Source organism: Hippoglossus stenolepis, chromosome 8 (genome assembly GCF_022539355.2).
Source record: "Hippoglossus stenolepis isolate QCI-W04-F060 chromosome 8, HSTE1.2, whole genome shotgun sequence".
Classification (NCBI taxonomy): Eukaryota; Metazoa; Chordata; class Actinopteri; order Pleuronectiformes; family Pleuronectidae; genus Hippoglossus; species Hippoglossus stenolepis.
Genome location: NC_061490.1, coordinates 24,726,281 through 24,746,960, shown reverse-complemented (window position 1 = coordinate 24,746,960; position 20,680 = coordinate 24,726,281). Strand labels below are relative to the sequence as shown.

The 20,680-nt window shown below is 43.7% G+C and overlaps 1 protein-coding gene across 4 annotated transcripts; it reads right to left on the bottom strand.

The window, feature by feature from the left end:
* Positions 1 to 533: 533 nt before the first annotated feature.
* Positions 534 to 20,680, bottom strand: smarcc1a (SWI/SNF related, matrix associated, actin dependent regulator of chromatin, subfamily c, member 1a). Of its 4 annotated transcripts, none has more exons than XM_035163620.2 (28): positions 20,409 to 20,680; positions 18,306 to 18,425; positions 18,134 to 18,219; positions 17,620 to 17,701; positions 17,260 to 17,352; positions 17,073 to 17,142; positions 16,822 to 16,891; positions 16,237 to 16,312; positions 15,659 to 15,784; positions 14,615 to 14,709; positions 13,847 to 13,977; positions 13,225 to 13,284; positions 13,070 to 13,107; positions 11,993 to 12,114; positions 11,640 to 11,711; positions 11,422 to 11,535; positions 11,143 to 11,296; positions 10,627 to 10,734; positions 10,397 to 10,471; positions 9,826 to 10,084; positions 9,520 to 9,681; positions 8,209 to 8,264; positions 6,812 to 6,965; positions 6,453 to 6,631; positions 6,202 to 6,336; positions 4,700 to 5,021; positions 4,161 to 4,286; positions 534 to 3,732 (listed from the first exon to the last, which is right to left on the bottom strand). In XM_035163620.2, the coding sequence occupies exons 1-28, from the start codon at positions 20,589 to 20,591 to the stop codon at positions 3,641 to 3,643; spliced, it is 3,360 nt and encodes a 1,119-aa protein (XP_035019511.2). In that variant the 5' UTR covers positions 20,592 to 20,680; the 3' UTR covers positions 534 to 3,640. The 4 variants fall into 4 exon arrangements, with proteins under 4 accessions (XP_035019511.2, XP_047196797.1, XP_035019510.2 ...); XM_047340841.1 differs by having other exon boundaries at positions 10,397 to 10,456; XM_035163619.2 differs by having other exon boundaries at positions 10,397 to 10,456; positions 14,615 to 14,733; positions 20,409 to 20,679.

Here is a 20,680-nt window from a genome sequence, read left to right as displayed (position 1 = left end):
GTAATTGGTAATTTACTCAGGTACTTTTCTGTGAAACTATTTATGTCATAAACAGATTAAATCCCTCATTGGAACTTTTTGTCGTTTTTTTTATTTAAGGTTTTTGTATCATTGTTTTATATTTACAATTTGCATTTAAGTATAACTGCACATGAATTGTAAAGTGAGTGTTTATGCACGTCTTCTACTTAGGTCTTATAGTTTGATACTATACAACCTGGGAGCTGTCATGTTGTCCACTTTTATGTTTATATATATATTCTTTACAGTCATTAGTATAAAATAACTAATTTATTCATAAACCATTGACTCATTGAGGCACAAGTTGTTCACCATGTGGACTGGTTAGAGAATTAAAAACCAAATGTGGAGTTTAGAACCATAACAAAATCTTTGACTAAATTCTAAACCATATATCTTCTAAAACTATACACCTTAAAAGGGCTGTGTATCTTCTGAGGGAACTACTCTGAGTAAAACCTGAGCTTGTGAGCAGAGGCTGAAGTGAATGTGTCCACACACGGAGACGTCCGGCTCATACAAAACACAGTTTATTCGACAGTGTCCAGGTCCAAGTACCAACAGACCCCATACAAAAAAAAGAAAAAAAAAAAAAAGCAAACAAATGCTACAAACTTCCAAAGAACAGAGAAAAACTTCCATCTACACAAAAACTTCTCCTTAAAAATACATTACCATTAACACAAGAAAGAATCGATTAAAGATCATATATGTAAAGGGGATTCCCGTCATATTTAAGTGATATTACATAACAAGCCGGGGCACGATGTCCAATGAGAAAGGAGGGGGCGCGGCGAACGAGGGCGAGAGTCAACGACCGTACGAGGGATTTTTTAAATTCTTTTTCCCCCCCCGACGGAGCGGGAGAAGAGGGCAACAGTCAGTGATGCAGCAGTCATGTGGGCGGGAAACAGAAAGAGGTGGAAAGAAAAAGGGACGAGAGGTAGAGAAGGGGCGCGCACAGAGGTAGCACATAGCGAGAGGAAGATTTCTAGAAAGAGGTAGCTAGCGGATGAACGACGAAGAGGTAGCAGAGATACTAACAGTGCTAGCGAGAGGAGGAGGAGGAGGAGGAGGAGGAAGAGGAGGGCGGGAGTGGTTTAAGATTTCACATTAAAACAAAGTCGTTCGCAGTTATTAACGTGGAACGCACGAGACGACCAACAAGTTATTTTTTAAATCACACACGAAATGAGGGGGAGAATTTCAGATGCTAAACTTTTAATTCCGAAACAGTTTTACCTCTATTTGAAAACAGGATTTTTGAAATGGGACTTACATTCGTGGTAAATATATGAAGCTGATTTAAGTCACACGTTCAAGCAAACTTAACCAAATAAATAAAATGTGATGCGTGTTAAATATCCGTGCTGGGCGGAAAAGAGTCGATTTCTCCCTCCGCTGTAATTATATCCTGCAAACACGATCCTGGAGCTTTTGATTGAAACTCAGTCGATGGTCCTGAGCAGACAACACGATTTAAACGACTACAAGTTATTATAATCCACAGGAAAATGGAAAGTTGAACGTCTACAACAATGAGTCGCTGATGGAGCCCGTGGTGAGACTGACCGATGAGTCCAGGGTCACGTGTTTATTCAGAAAATATGAACAAAAAGTACTTTTAAAATTCTCCGAAAAAGGAACATTTGACAACCTACAGTTCAACAACAGCTGCTGAAAAACACCGTGACACGTCTAAAAGTTTCAGATCAGCTGTTGACATGACATTAACATCTCACACATTTCAGCTGGGTAATAAAACGTTCAGTGGTTGTTCCCCCGGGTTCATTTTCCTTTTTTTTTTTAATAACTGCAACATAACAGGTCACAGGGCTAAACTGTGAAATCGTGATTTCTTCTCATTCGCCGCCCAAACAGGTCGATATGCAGGAGTGAGGATATTGCTAATTTTATTTTTTTTACCGTGGCTAGTGGCTAAAAAGCAAAGAAGTCAGTGCGAGGGGTTAGCGAGGTAGGCAGCACAAGGCGTTAAGAGATTTTGAGCAAGGGTGTGAGGAGGAGGGAGGTTGGGATGTGGGGGGGGGTTCAGTCGCTACAGTATCAGCACCTAAAAACATCTACGAGCCCACCGCGCCGAGGAAGAGTGTCGCTCGCGGTCGGATGTTTCAGTCGAGCCGCATCACAGCGTCTCCCTCTCTGTAAAGGCCGTGTGAAGGTCAGCAGGAGATTATATGTATGTGTCTGCATGTGTGTGTGTCTGTGTGTGTGTGGTTGTCCAGTGCTTTGTGGCAGGGTCTGGCCAAGTCGGTGTGTGTGTGGACGCAGCCTCCAGTGTGAGCCTCAGCCTAGCTTACGTTTCTGTGTGTGTGTTTGTGTGTACATGTGTGTTACAATGCTGAGGATGGTGGTGAGTTTAGACGCCGGTTCTCCCTCTGAGGTTTTAACAGACTCACGTCACTCAAATCTGAGAGCGTGGTGTTAATGCTTAAAGAAAAGTTTGACGGTATTTTATGTTTCATTCTTACCGATTCAGCTTAATTGTTATTTAATAACTGTTAGAAATACATCAATGTGCCACAATGTTGCACAAGAGCTTCGCTGTATATACGTTTTAGGAAAATGAAATTATTTGTGAGGGGTTTTAAAGATTTCACTCTACAGTTGGAACAAATTGGCTCGAGAGCCTCAGACAAGGTGGAGACGTACAGTACATTGTTGGCTTTGGGCTTTTCATGGGCTTTGTACAAATGACATGTAGGGTTTATTTTTGTGGGTAACCCCCCAGAAGAGTCGTCAACGTGCTTTAATATGTCGAATTTTGGATTTTGTCCTGTTGATCTGCAACTTTTTCTGCGATTTGAAACTTTTTTTGCCTGTAGGCGATCATATTTCTGTGTCTCTTCATCTTACACGAGACACAAACTGCTCAGAGGAGGCAGACGAGTGAGTCGCCATCTCACACTCCTCTATCCTGAGCACAACACACACATCCACAGACACACACAAAGAACTACAGTGTATTGTTTAAAAAGAGGAGCGAGAGGTAGATACTCGACAAGACTAGAGTGAGGGCAGGCTGGGTCCTCTTCTGTGTGTGTGTGTGTGTGTTTTATTCATAATATTGTGTGAATGGTCTGTGTTTGTGTGTTACAGCTCAGAGCACGAACACACAAACCCCTGCTGTCTGGTCTCACTAGCTCCCCCTAGTGATTGGCTTAGAGACGAGATGAGAGGGTGTGTGTGTGCGTGGTGAAGAGACAGGATGGGGTTACAGTGTCATTTCAAACAGGAAAACTTTGAGACACACTGAGGTCCTTATCTGTCCTGTACATATTCTCTCCAGCCTCCATCTGACCCAAGAGCAGAAAACAGTGTTTATTACTGGACAAGTCTTGTGCCCTGAGAGGAAGCCTGGATGTGTGTGTGTGTGTGTGTGTCTGTGTGTGTATAATTGGGTTACCCTTGCCACTGAACCCTGAGTGTGTGTGTGTGCATGTGTGTCCTGTGAAGACGTTAATGGAGTTTTTGAGATCTGAGGGGAATATATTGAATCGGTCGCGAAGGCCATCAAATACGGGGGACTGGGTTTCAGAGATAAAGTTAGTTTTGTGTGTGTGTGTGTGTGCTTTTGTTTGTGTGCGTGTGTGTTTAGTTCTTAGTTGTCAGCCACTCGTGCACTCGGGGGGGCTGGAGGACCCACAGGGACTGCAGGAACCGGTTCAGGTTGTGCAGGTGCTGGGCCAGGGTCTGGAGAGAGAAAGATTATGGTTTTAGAGAAAGATGCAGATTATGGGGAAAAGGTGCGTCCACGGTGTCTTGACTATGGTTCCCAACATGAGGGTTTGGAGTTTGGGCCCTTTCAAGGACCACCAGGTAAAACCTTCGGGTCAGGAGATGGCTGCAGACTCAATAAAGTGTGAGGCGGCGCTAATGAGCAGCCATGAACCAGACATTTAGCTGCGGCTGACATTCAGAGTAAATAGCAGCTGTCAGCGCCCGAGTCAAAGCAATATTTGAATTCCCAGAAACTTGGTCTTTGGTTGTTTGTGGCGTAAACACTGGATTCTGCTCTCGGTAAATTCAACGGTCAACACAACACCGAACATAGATCACTGTGATCATCCCATGTACACAGACATAATGCGACAGGGTGGCAGAAGGAGATTTGAACTCACACAAGCCGTTGGGAGCTCCAGCGTGGCGTGGGGGCATCATGGGAGCCATGCCGCCAGACGGGGGGCCTGCGGAGGGCGGCCCCGGCATCATACGTCCAGGTATCGGCTGGTTTGGTCCCATCGGTCCTGCAGTGGAGGAGGGAGAGAGAAAACTAATCAGACATGTGGAGATTTGAAGGAGACGGTGACAGGACGTTTTCAGTCAAATCATTTTAACGAGGGACCGGCAGGCAAAAGATTGAAGAGTCATTTCAAACTACAAACACAAGTGGACAGATTTTTTTAACTTCTACTATGCCTTAAAATCTACGGCTCTCTATGCTTCACTTGTAAACATGCCTGTTTGGAATGAACCATATGATCAGTCTGTGGTAATGATGGCTGTTGATTAGTTGAGGAAACGTTTTCCCAAAAGTAGATTTTAAATAATTGTGTACAGAGGAAACGTTCTAGAAAATAATCTACATCTCTTTGCTTCATGCTTGTTCTCTCCCTCTCTGAACACATTTATCACCACATGCTCTGGGTTCATCTCTCACCTGGTGGTCCTGGGTGGAGAGTGGCCATGGGGTGGTGACCCATTGGGGGGTAGCCAGGGTGCATGGCAGCACCGGGCGGTGGTCCTCCGTGGTGTGGTGGGGGTCCTCCGTGGTGTGGAGGGGGTCCTCCGGGGTGCATGCCTGGTTGAGGGGGCCCAGATCCGGGGGCCTGTCCCTGGGCCTGGGCAGCTGCAGCAGCGGCGGCGGCAGCAGCAGCAGCTTGTTGCTCCATCTGCTGCCTCGCCTTCATCTCGGCGTATTTGAGCTGCTCCATGTGGAACGCCTGGCGCTCGGTGAGCAGCTGCTGCCGCTGGAGCTCCAACTGCACAGAGAGACGGACAAGACGCAGAGAAACATGAATAAAATACATTTGATAGAATATAAGCCAAGCGATGATCAAGTTGTGTTGGACATTGACCATTAACCCTTAATCGGTTTGGCTCTAATTTAGAGATTGAGCTCTTAAATCTTATATAAACCAAACTTTTCTGCATGTTAAGATCACACCAGGGACGAGTGACTAAAATCAAACAGATTAACTTAACCCTGCAATGTTAAAGTTTCTTTCAGAGCTCTATGGAGGTTTTCTTCAGGAGGCCTGTTTGTCTGCAGAGGAGAAATCATGCTCAGACTGTGTAAAACCATCTTTTGTTTCTTTGCTCCTCTGTGTGGATCTTTGTATTTTTTGTTGGGTTTTGTTTTACAGCCGATGGCAGCGGCAGAGGTTTGGTTTCTCTCCCGTCTTCAGAAAGCTTATGTAAACCAGGCTCCTTTTCATGCACTATTTACAGCTGTGAAACTGGGCTACACTCCCGATGCCTGCACCGCGAAAAACACAGTTTTACACTCCTGCTCGCGTCTCCAGGGATTGTCCATGGGCAGGACACACACACACAGAAACAAACACACAAACACACACACAGCTGAGGGCTTTTCATTTGCTTTTTGCAGACAGGTAACAGTTTCACTTGAAAATGTTTTATTTGCAATTCAGTTCCTCAACAAAGAGCTGATTCAGGGTTTCCTTTCCAGTCTCTGGAGGATTTGGAAAATGACCAACATGAGCTAATGTTTACTTGCCACTTTCATTTGGTTTTGGATGTGGACACTTGTTTATACCAAACATAATTCTTTTCAAAAATATGTTCTTCAAATATGAATGCATTATTATGAGACGACTCAGAGTCATTTACAGGAGAATCCCCCAGTTTATCAATTTAGGGTAATTCACATTCTGATAATTATATGTAACCATGAGAGTTTGAAGTTGTAAACGTGTTTTGTTCAGTCTTGGCTGTATTTTAATTGACACTGGAGGGGGTGTGACTTCAAACTGCAGGATGAGCTTATGTTTACAGAGCACCTGCATTATTAATAGCCACAGCTGAGGGTGTGGAGGATTTAAGTGCATGTAATAATCCATAATGTGCCATCTTTCCCCAGTTGTGCTGGAGCAGAGTTCACATTTAATCTCGAGTTTAAACATCAGCTTTTGGACTTACCGCTTCTTTCTCTCGGTCCATGATGGTCTCAAGCTCCTCGAAGTGCCTCAGCTTAATCTCCAGCTTCTTCATCTGCGTCTCCACCAGCAGAGCAACCAGGGACTTGATCTTCCTCTCCTCCACCGCCGCCAAGTGCTGACAAGAGAGACAAACGGGAAGACAGCAGAATCAGTAAAATGACCAATGTCTTTCTGAAAAGTTTCTAAAATAACACCTGCAGTGAACTTGCGTCAGCTCTCCTGCCGTCTCACCTTGGCCTTGGTGGCAGCAGATGCCAGAGCAGCTGCGGCCGCCGTGGCGATGTTTCCCTCTCCGATGTCGTGCTCCAGCTTCTTCCTCTTCTCCTCTCCCTCATCTTCAGCTGCCTTCTCCTCCTTCTCCTTCTCCTGCTCTGAGGGCGATGTCTCCATGGTCTCCTCCTTTTCTTTTTCTGAAAGTGAAAGAAACATAACTAACTGTTGAGTGCTTTCTGTATTTGAGTGCAAATAGAAAAGTGTTGCACCATAGAGACATTTGATTGATCGAGAAAAGATTTGGCAGGTTACTCGATAGATATAAAGGTTCCAGTTGCGAGTTTGGGAACTGTAAATGTTTGGGACATTATCTTTACCTGCTGGAGACGTCTTGGCCTCTCCTCCTTCCTCTGCCTCCTCCTCGCGGTCCGACGTCTCTCCTCCCTCCTTCTTCACCTTGTCCGCAGCGTCCGTCTTGTCGCTCTTTTCTGCAGACTCACTGGGCTTCTCTGCCTCCTCCTTCGACTCCGCCTGAGCGGTTCAAACACAGGGAAATAACAATAAGCGGCACATACAAATGACACAAGACGCACAAACAAGACCCTGTGTTACAAGTCTTACTCAGATCAGACAACTGCACAACGGCAACAGGTGAATGTAGCTGTTGAGCTGAGGTGCTCAGGGCCTCGCAGCTAAGAGAATTAAGTGATGGTTCCTGTCCTGTCGTGACCCTACTTGTGTTTCGAGGACAATCACTGTGATTTGAACAGAGTGTCTGACACTGGTTAATGGATGTTAATGAGGAAACCATCAAGCACCGAGCTGCCCAGCAGAGCGGGGACAATGTGAACGTTTGCAAATGTCATTAAATTCCCCCGCTGGGCCTTTCCACACCGAGAGACAAGGACCAAAAGCAGACGAGTGGAAACATTTATTTTAAACACAATGTGGGAGAGCGGACTAGTCTTTAAAAATACACAAGTGAATATATATTCTATATTTTTTGTTTTACCACATCAAACGTTTACACTAAACCAGATTAAGAACAAATGATTTGAAAGGTGCTGCAAAACTAACTATTACTCCTGGAAATTCGTCCTGCTATTGTTAGGGAGGAGGTTTGTCACCTTTTAGCCGTATTTAATTTAATGTGACATCTAAAAGACAAAAACACCGTCTTCCTCTGGACCACAGAGCTTCACTGTTGGTCTCAAACTATTAAAAACCCACTGGTGAGCCACACTGTTGCACTGGGTGCCATCTTTCTTTATAACCACGAACACATCATGCGGTAGTTTACTTTGACTCGACCCCGCAGTGGTTGTTCCTCTGCTGGAAATAAAACACCTAATGTGTATTAACCTGCCGCTGAAAACAGTCCCCCAACTAACAACAGTTTACTTCTGTTTGAGCACAGTTTGCTAAACATGGAGGTTTTTTTCGGGGCTTATTTTAATGCACAATAAAAGTATTTATTCGTGAAGAACTTTTAAAAGACTTGTATCCTCAGTAGGAAGCATTGAGTTTGAGGCCGAGTGCCATAGACTGGGAAGGAAAGTGTTTTTGACTGATTAATGTGCTGGTGATTTCGGTCTCGACGTGGGATTTGTTGGCAAAGAGAATAATACAATTTACTGGCAGCCTTGTGTTTTTCATTTGCAGAGGGACCCATTAAAACATTCATTCCCAAATGAAAAGGAACAAACTGAATAACAAATAATAAAAAAAACTGGCCTTTTGAGATTTGCAGGATTCATGGAAAACATGTTCTTACCTTATCAGCCTGTTGGGAGTCTGAGTCCGTGTCCATCTTTTCTGGCTCTGCGGTTTCTGCAGTCAACAGATTGACAAAGAATCAATTACAGAAAAACACATTCATCACAGATTGATTACTTAGTGACAGAAAGCTGTGCTGCAGCCTTAAGTTAATCGAGAATAAAGATTCTCCCCTATAAATTCTTTATTCTGCCAAAAAAACGAGGTGAGACTGAGATGTTACACAACAAGTACAACACACTGAGCACTAACGATGTATCTGTAACAGAATGAGACAACAGCCGTCAGACAATAAAACACATTTGTTGATTCTCTGAGTTGAACACAATCCAACAGTGATGGAAGGAAGCGCGTCCGGAGAGGAAATTGAGGTCAAAAGCATTTTAAGTGTACTGGCCCACAGGGAAGGGTGTGATGTGGACACACATACACAACCAGGAGAATACACACGTGTGGCTGAGTGTTAAATCATGTCATGGGTGCACTTGAGTGTGTGTTAAAGGTTTGAATATTGACTGTGTGATGATGTTTGTGTTGGTCGAGTGCTTCGGGCCAAGCAAGGCGGTGACTGCATTAAGGTTATTGATTGAAATGAGGCCTCCAGAGGACACTACGTCCACTATAACAGATGACTGTGTCTTTGACGTCTTCCCCACACACACACATTAACCAGAGGGAGAAATGTTTCAAGGAAGCACAAAGCAAAACAGAGAGGAAGAGATAAGCTCATGTTGGAGTGTGATGACCCAGTTTTCTGCTCCCCCCCTCCTCCTGCCCCATCTGCCACTGTTGTTTTAATCCACTGGTTACCACGGCAACACACACACACACACACACACACACACACACACACACACACACACACACACACACACACACACACACACACACACACACACACACACACACACACACACACACACACACACACACACACACACACACACACACACACACACACACACACACGACGTGCCGGTGACATGTGTATCGACTTGAAATGTCAAGACAGATCGATCACTGCAGCCTCATGTTCATGTGATCGTTTGAGGACAAAGTGAAGACGCTATCCAGTCCTCCCTCGGCCTCAAAACACAAACACGCAACCACGCACAAGCACGACAATGATCTGAACTCAAAGTTTCCTCTCTATGCAAAGGCTTGCTGGTGAAACTGCTAACCTATACTGCCCCCCAGTGGCTGCAATCGCCCCAACACAATAAGATCAAAATATATAAAATCCCACAACCACACTTCCTTGAAGAATCAAGCAGATCCCGTTTCTACTTCTCAGCCACATGTGACTCACCGGTCTTTTCCGGCTCCTCGGGGGCCGTGCCAGCGATGCCACTGCTCTCCAGGCCGAAGGCGGGGTCCACCTTTCCTGTGCTCCTCGCCGCCTCCTGCACCTTCTTCACATGAGCCTCCACCAGCTCAGCAGGCACCTCCTCACGCACACGGGAAAACTCCTCTGTAGACAGACAGACGCATTCATTTATGATTCAGATATTAATCTGACACACTTGGTGGTCTGACACTCGGGTTTGAAAGACATTTTAGACATTTTTCCGTGTTACCAACTCCTCATATGCAGCTTCCTCCGCTCAGTTCTCACCTAGAGCTGCCTTGGCCGCAGCAGATGCGACTCTGGGGTCGACCACAGAGGCCAGGAAGGCGACAGTGCTCATGACGGGGTTTCCAGACTGGCTGAAGGGTATGGGCTGGTAGGCCAGAGGGCCCAGAGTGGACTCCGTGCTCTCCAGGTAGGGATCCTCGATGGGCAGCCGCAGGAAGTGCAGGATACACTCGTCCTGGGTGCGGGAACCTATGTGCTCCGACACTTTGTTCCAGTCGTCTTTGAACATCTCCAGAGCCTGGGAGAGGGCGAGGAGAGTGAGGGTCATTAAAAAAAAGCAACATAGGAGAGGTAGAAATGTACAAACTAAAAGGGTCAGAAGATGGAATATGATGGGATGGAGGGAAAGAGGAGGAACAATATGTACTGTGGAAGAGCCGGTATTTTAAAGAGTCAGAGGGCATAAGAGAAAATAGGTCAGCTTTCATAGAGGGAGGAAAGATTCATAAAGACAGAAAGAAGGAATCAAGATGGAATAAGTTAAACGAAGGAGGAACAAGTGTGGAAGAGAGAGGGCAACGACAGCTTCTTCTTCTTTTGAGGGACTCACCTCCAGCAGCAGGAGAGTCTCCTGCTCGGTCCAGTCCCTGGTGGAAGTGACGGCTTTAGCCTGCAGAGAAAGATACTAAAACATTTTTTACAGTGTTTACAAGATTATCAGTGGAATGGGGAAAATGTTCAACAAAATGTTTGCATACCATACACAGTGAAAAGATAATGTTTGAAGTTCTTTTCAGGATATCTTAAATCAATAAATACATATTCAGGATATACAACAACCTTGGCGCTTTTCTTGTAGAGGTCGGTGCGAAGGCCAAAGTTCTGCAGGTCGATGGATTTCTCTTTGCCTTTGTCGATGAAGTTCGGCATCGGCTGTTGAGGAGGAATCTGGAGGAAAGAAGCACATTCATGTTTCTGTTCAGTCAGTTTAAGAGGCACATGTATGGATCTTCATTTTACATTGAGTTTTCAAAATATTGGTGTTATGAGTATTGTTGACCAGCTGCGATTTTCATTTTTGTTTTCATCTTAGCCCACATTCACTCTATGAAAACAGGAATTCCCCTCTTTCATTTAAATGATAATTACAACTATTATTATTTCAATACCTTATTACTCTTCTTTTCAGTTAAAAAATGACATTCAAACATTCATTCAAACTCTCAAATGTAAAAGAAAGTTGATTTCCTAAATCTGAAGATGTCAAATTGAGCCGTTGAGCTATATTATAATCTCTTCAAACACAGAACTGTTTACCTAACTCAGTCAGTTTCATGTCATGTGAGTTGTCCTTACCGGTGGGGGTCTGTGGTTCAGGGGTATGAGGCCGGAGGGTGTGTCAGCCAGCACAGTGAAGTGGGGTGTGGGTGGGGGGCCCATGGGCAGAGGGCGACTATCTGAGTCGACCTGGTAATTGACCAAACCCCACTGCTCCAGGAACGCATGGACCCTGGACACAAAGAGCAGAGGCTGGTTTCATTTCCTTCTCTTTAGAAGAATTGATGCACCACAAATTTCTTTAATGATGACACATCCCATTTTGAGGACTACACACGCTCATAGGACTCATCTCACCTCATGATGGCGCACACATCTCCGGTCAGGTTCCTGCGGCAGGAGGTGGAGGTGAGATACTCCTGAGGGTTCAGCCGGTACGTGTCGATCATGAAGTTACGATAGGCCAGGTATCTGTTAGAGAGTCGAGAAGAACCACAAAAGAGATTAGCACGACAGGAAAGGTACCACTTTGAAAAATCATGACGCGTGTGTGTGTACACTATGTATGAACTTACATCTCTGGAGTTTTGGACTTGTTCTTTCCGTTGAAGAACTCGGGGAGGGCTCTTCTCTCAATCTCATGGATGCTGAGAAGAAAGAACAGAAAGATAAAACAATTTAAAAGTGGAAAAAGACTAGTTCTTAGTTATCTGAACATTTGGAATCTGACAAAATGTCTCAAACCTACAAGACATATTTGACTGTCTTTCTTCACTACTACAACACAGTGATTACAAAAAGGCTGGTCCATAGCCTCCATTATAGTGCAACACATTTGTGGCTTTCTCATTATTATAATCACAAGAAAAACAAAAATCGAAACCGTGCAGAAGTGTCCCAACATTTAAACTCAGTCCCCGGCTCTTACCAGTTGTAGTCGAACCAGGCAGCGTAGCTGGGGATGATGATGTGATGAGTCTGTTCAGTCACGTTGTCCTCGCCAGCGTCGATCAGCCGGTTGATTTCAGCTTTGCCCTGGTCCTCGTCATCCTGCGATGTCAGACAGGCCAGCACGATTTAAAACTGCTTGTGTGTGAGCACGACTCAGACGGAACGAAGATGAATATTTGTGATTTTTTAAAGGCTATGGTTTCTGGGTGGTGGCGATGGAAATAAGCGCGCAGATAATTTGATTTATTTTCCAGGCCAACGTTCTCCTTATTATTTATTTTCTGAGGGAGTAAGATCAACCATATAATTGTTTTATTTTATCTTTTTGATGTTTTTTATGGAAATACAGTTCCCCTGATCCATTTCAAGGACTTGTTTTCCAGGATTATAAATAATTTCAGTCTATCACGTGTTTCAGATCGAGAAGACTGGGGGAGAAAGTTCTGAAAACAAACCGACAGACCGAGGTAGAACGATTAATCTGCTTAAAACAATAAACTACTTGATGATGAAGTTTATGAGCAATTATTCATTTTACTTGTTTAAATTACACAATATTTACTGGTTATGCCTTGTTTAGTGCAACATAATGGGTCATTTTACTTAAATATCTTTCTGTCAAACGTCTTTGCTCCTGTCTGATTGTATTCACAGCAGCGACAGTGAATATAACAAGTTCAATTTAAGATCTATGTCAAGTATGATCGCTATGAAGGAATTCCCCAAAATGGAAGATATATCCCTCGCTATGCAGAGTTATCTCTCAAACTACAGTTATCAGTTCCACTTTGGTCTTATTTGTAGTTTTATATCACTGTTAAAAAAACTACAACACAGGGACACATTATAAAACTACATATGCCGCCACAACATTTCTGTCATATAAACTAATTTCAAAGCACAAAGGAAGAAGTTTAACTTAATTACGATTTACCTCAACACATCAAAGTAGTACATGAATACAATAAACATTGGTAGCTGCCCTGAGCAAAGGTTAAAGTATGTAAGTACCATGTTCCATTCACACAGACACCTACAGTGTCAGTCATCTTACCTTTCCACCAGACAGCACAGAGTCGTCCTCCATGTCATCTGGAAAAGATAAAAACACATTTTTTGTACGGATGCATCACAATTCTTATATTTAAACTTGTAAGACACAATGTTACACACACGCAACTAAGCACAGAACATGTCAGAGATACATACCCAGGTCGGCCACATTCCCTCCTTTCACCGGAGTGTTTTCGCTGTCTTTCTTTGAACTTGCTGCGTTTGGAGGAAAAAGGAGATAAATGTGCTGAAGGGTGAAAATTAAAAAAAATCTAAGCGAGTCTAATTCAGTTGTGGGTATGAAGGCATTAAGCAGCACTCTGGTTTGCTGAGGACACGAAAATAGATTTGAGCGAGAACGGGTGTGTGTGTGTGTGTCTGTTGGAATGAAGAAGGAGGAGGATTTTTGTGAAAGTGGGACATCGCAGAGGGGACCTGGTCTAAAAACAGCAGTTTTACAGAGGATTGTGTATTTGGTTTTTTAAAGAGAAGGAGGAGAGTTTCAGATCGAGCCTCATTCATCTATGGTTGTTAAAAATGAAAATCCTCAGGCTGTTTTCCTACATTTGTGACTGGAACACTGTATCGGAGTCCGAGGATTCTTCTAATCACGCTTGTTCCCAAGTACACAATAATAACACAACAGAAAAACCACACAAGGAAACCCACCACAGTGAAAAACACAAATTAATGAATTGGGTGATAAAACAAAGAAGAAAAATTTAGATGTATGATGTACAACTTGAACGTTTTCAGCTCATTCCTAAAATACACGAACCGTTTTTGGAAACGCTGCCCTCCTCCAAGCTGGCACCAGCCGACGAGTCGTCTAGGTCCTTGGTCATGTCCTCCTCCGTGTCCTCCTCTTCGCCTCTGTGGCCTCGTCGCTTCCAGTGAGGCCCGGGATTCCTGACACCAGAGAGTGAACCAAGTTAGGACTTAGCAATTCAGTGCGTATTGTGCTTCAGAAATCCTCCTTCAGACACAGTCTTCTTCAGGGCTGCAGACCATGAAATCTTCACTGCATGTGACTCAGAGTCGAAGCTTTGACTTGACCTCCCTCACTCTGCCATTGTCTTTAGTTTGAAGTGCAGAGTTATCTTTTGTAACATCAAACAGGACAAGATTGATGGTATTATATCATTTTTCCATCATTCAGGATGCCTGGAGTTTGTGTTTGGCCGATAGGAGTTATTGATCCATTACTGGTGCCTTTAAAAAGAATAACTTGTATAACGTATTGTAACAGCTGTATGTCACTAACTTTGTATGGGAGTGAGGATTGCTGTCAGCTCTGTATGACCTAGCATTGGGTTAAACTCTTTGAAGAACACAAAACTGAAGTCTTGCATCCAGTGCACATAGTTGTTTGACTTGTGGGACTTTCCAGCTTGAAATATGCCAAATACCTGTTGTGTAAGCTCTAGCTAATGCTACACAACAGGAGAACACTTGATTAAATGTTAGTTTATAAATGTCCAAGCTCACTGTTTTGTTCAGTCTCCTTCATTTAATAATAATAAATATTAAAACTTGGGCTTCTTACCCCTTCTTTCCTCCCTTCTTGCGAGACTCAACGGGAGTACTGGGCGGCGAGGGCGAGCGCCTCCTCTTCTTGCCGGCGGAGTTGGCTTTGCGCTCCTTTCGATCGGGTGTACGGGAAGACTGATCAGACAAACCCCGTGCAGCGCAGGGAGCGAGGGATGGAGGATGAGAGAAAGAGTGGCAGAATGAGAGGATGGAACGGTTGCACACACAAGGAGGGGGAAGCGTTGGGAGAACGACGGCGGGGAGGGGGGATGCTGTGGTGGTGGTGATGATCAGGGTTCCTGTATCCTGTTCTTTTAAAGAAGCTTCTCTTTCACACAAACCTTCAGTTCAAGTTTTGTGGTGAAATATTTATTTGCCATAAATTGTCTGAAGCAGCCAAACTTTTCTAAAGTTTGTTTTAAATATAGTTCGCCAACTTTTTAGGACACAGAAAGTAATGCGTCACCTTTCAATTAAACATGTGTCTTATTATTTGCAGCCTTTTTCACTTAATGACAAAATAACGTAATTTTTTAAATGAAACTCATGTCTTCACACTAAAAGAATTCTTCGAAATTACGTGAACATTTTTACCAGCAGATTGTCTTGATTTTAAAATCGTGGACAATGTTCAAAATGATGTTCCAAACATGGACAGAAACCCTGAAACACATTGGAAGGAGACCAATAGCGAGGAAAGCTTTGGAAAGGATGAGCAACAAACAGACAGAGGCACAACAGAGACGAAGGAGGATGCACAGTCCACGGCCACATCCAACAAAACACAAGCTCGCAGCAAAAAATACTCTGAGACATTCATGCTCATGTTGTCTGTTGAAAAATTTCCACCACCAACTTTTTCACATAGTCCAGAATCCATGAGCTGAGTTTGGACTCAATCACAAATCTTTGAATCTGTAATCTTCCATTTTGCAGTGTAAATTTCTACTGGTGGACGAGTGCTGAAAATGTTTCTGGGGAAGACATTTTCTCAATAAAACAAACAAGTAAAGCTGTGGGTCTCTCTCTCACACACACACACACACAATCAAGTATCTACCTCCTCCTCTTTGGGGAAGATCCTCTGGCGGAAGCTGACTGGCTTCTTGTTCTCGTCGACCTCGTAGTCTTCTTCGTTCATCCACTCGTTGAAGGCGTCGGTCTCTAAAACCCACTTGGCGTGAACCTGATGGGGGAGAAGGAAGCACACAGAGGTTGAGGCAAGTTGTTTATTTATCATTAATAAGACAGTAATCTAACCATCGCTTTAAACTGCTGCCCTGATTTTCTTCATCATTAGAATTCACTTGATAAAATGTAATTTAAACATCTGTTAAGTGAAGCTGGGAGTGATGCCGACTGGTTTAACAACCAACGTGTAGAGTTCCTCAAAGAAATAGAGTTTAAGTATTAAACCACTCAGAACCTGACACAACCTTCTGGTGTTTTGTTTTTTATTTGACTGCATTAATAAATACCCACTCTCGACAAATGTTCAATTTGCATTAGTGGAGGTGGACGACAACAATATGAATAAAGGACCTGATATGACACTGGCTGCTAACTTATTCCTCTTCGATACCAAATACCATTTCAAAACTGTGTAGTTCAGTTCTGCCTGTTCTGCTCAATCCTCACCTTCCAGGGTCGGTCAGTGCTCGGAGGATCCTCCACGTCACCGTCCACCTCGCCGGCTGATACCCAGGTATCATAGCTAAAAGAAAAACAAACAGTACATAAGGAGCATGTCACGTAACCATATTGTTCTCACCTGAGAGAAGTTTGGTTACCAGGGTGATTAGTTCAGCCTAACGTATAAATACTTTTTGGATAAATATAAAACCAGGGATTCAGTAGAATATAATTCACATATTCTACAAATGATAAAAAAACAACACCAGGGACATTAAAATCTCGTAAAACCAAATTTCTTCTTGACAAAACGTTTTCTAATAACCAAAAAAAAACTGTCAAACAAATTGACCAACAAAACATTTGCCTTACACTTATCTCTTAGATGTTATACTAACTTGACTTTAGTTGTCGTAGACCACTTTTGGGAAAAGAATAAAATGAGCCATCTACTCAAGCATCCAAATCCAACTTTTTACTGTCTGATGATGTTATGACAGTCATAGGAAAAAAACAATAAAAGTACATTTAATGGTGGCTCATCAAAACTCGTGAACCCAAGTCTATGGTTGTTCGAGGTCACATTCTTACCTGTCTGGGTAGAGACCCCAGTGCACCAGCACCTGCTTGTCTTTCCTCATGACAGGTCGAAGCCACTCCTCTGCAACACACACAAACCAGTGTTGACACATATATATACACACACACACACACACACACACACACAAGCAAGTGTTTCATACACAAAACACAGTTTGTTGTCTACGATTAATAAAACGCTGGTAACAGATATTACATTTTTGTAAATATTGTACTAAAAAAGGTTAAAGACAATTCTCTACCTTCGTCTTGTTGGGATGCTGAGGGATAAATGTGGTGGGTGGCCTTCGACTTGTCATCAGTAATCGAGCCCTGAGGTCGAAAGAAGGTACAAAATAATCAACAAATTACAAGAAAGATAAGAGTTTTACGTTAGAAACATCTTGACTTAACTGAGAAATATGTTTTATGTATAAGGTCAGAGCTCACCTGGTGCCTCTTGATGATGTCTTTGAGCTTACTGGCCTGTTTCTGCTCGATGTCCGGCGACAGGAAGACAGTGGGTCGAGTCAGGCAGTTATTCTAGAAGTACAGACACATCACGTTAGAATCAGAGACAATATTTGTATCCAAAATGTATGCAGGGGACAACCAGCAAACAAACATTACTCTACTAATAAGAAACTCATTACGAATTTTACTATAAATTACATCTAACTGCATGTATCACGTGACTAATACACGTCAGTAAGATCATACAGAGATCGCAGCAGAGACTTTATTCAGGTTTATGTTGTTCACCCAGTTTGAAAACACTTGAAGCTTGTGTGTGGAGTCAGTGGATCATACCTGAACCAAGTTCTTCTCAACATTCAAGAACATTTCCACGTTCCTGTCCATCCGGGAGGGATTCTGCAGATCAAATCGACGCCTGGGAACAGTGGACAGAATCGTTTAGAGCAACAACATGACGCGGTACTCAAATCAAACATTTTAGTAATTGTTAACCCTTAAAATCTTGTTTCCTTGAGCAATACCGGCTACAAGCTATTCCAACGTTAAAATCAGGGTAATAAAAAGGTACCTAGTCCTGTTGTGCCTTATTACTACAAGAACTAGGGAGTGATGCAAACAGGAACTTTAAAAATAACATTTTACATCCTCAGCGATCACTATCCAAAAATACAATTATTTGTTGAAATTCAAGAATATACGTAATTTAAGGAAACAAATTATTTAAAGATTTGTCCGAGTGAAACTGTGAATGAAGAAAAGGGGCCATGTAGATTAAACATCATGACTGAGAGGATGAAACTATGGATCAGCAGTTGTGTTTGTGGAGGTAAACTACCAGTGGACTCACCAGCCCTGCTCACTCTTGAACTTGTAGACAGACCCCAAGATGTGACAGAGGGAACCTCCTGCCTTGAAATCCTGGAAACATTTTGCCTGAAAATAGGAGAGTGTGTAAATGTTATCATGCACAAACACAACACAATGGAGATGCATGAGTGTGTGTGTGTGTGTGTGCTCACAGGTAGCTTGGTAAGAGCAGGATTGTTGACTCTGCGTCCAAACGCGTCCTCCTGGAACTGCAGCAGCTGGACGACCAGGCCCGCCAAGGATTTACTGGAGGGGGAGTCGTTCTGGACATACTGGGACCAGACAGAAATAAAAACATTCATCAACTCACCCACACTAGTAGAAATGGTAACAAGGACATTTGCAGCTACACAATGTATCAAACAAGGCGGTAACACAATTACAATATCAACAATAATGTTAGGGGAAAATACTATTTGCGAAGAACAGCAGAAACGACTGCAACTATGAAAAATAACCAAGATATTTGTTTTATTATCACGTGTCAAAGAAATGTGACAGGCTACTATGTAATGTTGCTGCCTGTAGATGTGCATTGAATTTGAAGTGACCTCTAGAGTGTTTGTTTTCACTTGCATCGAGGAGAAGTCACAAGATCAGGGTCACCAACACCCAAGCACACCTGAAGCTGTGGGGGAGTAGTGGGTGTTGCTCAAGGACACTGCGGCAGGGTGGATTCTTGCAGACAGAAATCCTTACATTTGTAAAATCTCATGCAAACATAAACCCTCCAGTGAATCACTCCGGCTTTAGCAAACAGCAAGTGTGGCACAGAAAAGGACAAATGTCAACGAGAAACACTTCTCACATCTGACTCATCTGTTCAAGGCTCAAAACAAGTTACTCCCAGAAAACATTCAAAAACTTATTATATCTGAACAACCAGGAGAAGTTTTTGCACCTCAATCTGTGGAGCGAGGTTAAGGAACAGTTCCACACATAACCCAGTTTAGAATAAAGTACAAAGATATGTTGTTCACAAGATGCAGGGATGAAGAGACAATCACTAGGTGTTGCAGCGGTTCTGTTTCTTTATTTGGTCACTTAATATTTATTCTTCCTTAGTTTACCTTCCTCCCTTTTTGCTATAAATAACAATACCAATTTGTTCATATTTATATTCTGGGCATGTAGGTGTACGAGTTTGTATACAAGTATAAATATATTGCCTTGTTTTACATATATTTGTGTACATTATATACAATATAGTGCACAGGTAAACAACATATTCATAGATATATATAGGAAGCTGGTTAAATATAAGATATTTATTAATTTAAAACGTTTTTACTTCTTCTCACTGTATCTCATTCATCGCTGCTTGTAAATAACACTTTTTCTGTTTGTATAATTTCTCCCTCTCTTTATTTACATGTCCAAAAATAAACAAAAACAAATGAATGAATCAGTAGAACCAGAAGCTGCTGGACACAAACAACCCGGAGCCGAGCGACTCCTCCGGGACGAACCTGACGTGTTGATGTGCACCCATGTGTGTGTTTACTGTGCAGCTTCATCTCCTGCATCCAACAACAACACGTGGAACTCCATCTAACTCCACCGCCTCTTGTTCTCTACAGTTTGAAGTGAGGGCGCACGGAGTGACACCCGGAGACAGGAGGGACCCACTCTTTGTTTGGCTAACTCTGCAGCAGCAGGGACACACACAGGGGTTTGTTGTTAAGGTGAATAAACCCTCCCCGCTTCCTCTTCGGCCCCAAAACAAACTCATCTTCAAGTTTTCTGGTGATTTGCTCGTGGCTATTGGACATTTTGAGCGGGAATAGGAGGCAGGTTGTGTGGGTCTTATCAAGCTAACACGTCCACTGACTGCATGCTGTCCCGTGACTAGCATCGGGTTAGCTTCCCGGGGCCTTTATCTGCACCAGTGAGGGACTTTAAATGCAAAATGACGTGAACAGAGAAATACTGTGAATGTAAATAAAAGCACGTGCAGCCGCAGCGTCGATCCACGCATCGATTGAAGCCGTTTCCCCTCCGAGCTTGTTGTTAGCTGCAGGGTGGACGGTTAGCTAGCTAGCAGCACGCTAGCTCAGTGGTAAACAGCTCGGGGGAGGCAATTAGCAGCTCGTGCACGCCGCGGTGAGTTTTGAATGTTTTAAACTTAACACGTGTTCGAGTGGAACACGAGTAAAAGTCCGCGGGGACGGCCGCACGCTTCGCGGCGGTTAGCTCCGTGCAGCTAGCCTCCATTGTGCCGCGGGCCTGCGGAGGGATCGATGGAGCTAGCTCACCTTCTTGTAGTGTTTCCCGATCCACTGGCGCACCGTCTCCATCTGCGAGATCGTCTCCGAGCTCTCCCAGAACTTCGTGGACGGGCCGCCGTCCTTCTTGCGTCCCAGCGCCGCCCCGCCGCCGCCGACCAGGCCGGTGGCCGGTCCGCCGGAGCCCGTCCCGCCTGCCGTTGCCGTCGCCATTGTGTGTTTAGTCCGCTTGTCGTTGTCTTTCTCCTCCGCGGCGCCGCTCGCACTAACTCCTCACAACCGCACTGCGCAGCTTCCGGAGT

Bases quoted from the DNA above. Each gene is read 5' to 3' on its own strand.
- smarcc1a (XM_035163618.2), bottom strand. From the start codon at position 20,591: ATGGCGACGGCAACGGCAGGCGGGACGGGCTCCGGCGGACCGGCCACC. The intron at 17,353-17,619 runs GTATGATCCACT...CTGTACTTCTAG, and splicing joins TTGAGAAGAACTTGGTTCAG to AATAACTGCCTGACTCGACC. The intron at 13,108-13,224 runs GTATGTATCTCT...TATCTTTTCCAG, and splicing joins AGGGAATGTGGCCGACCTGG to ATGACATGGAGGACGACTCT.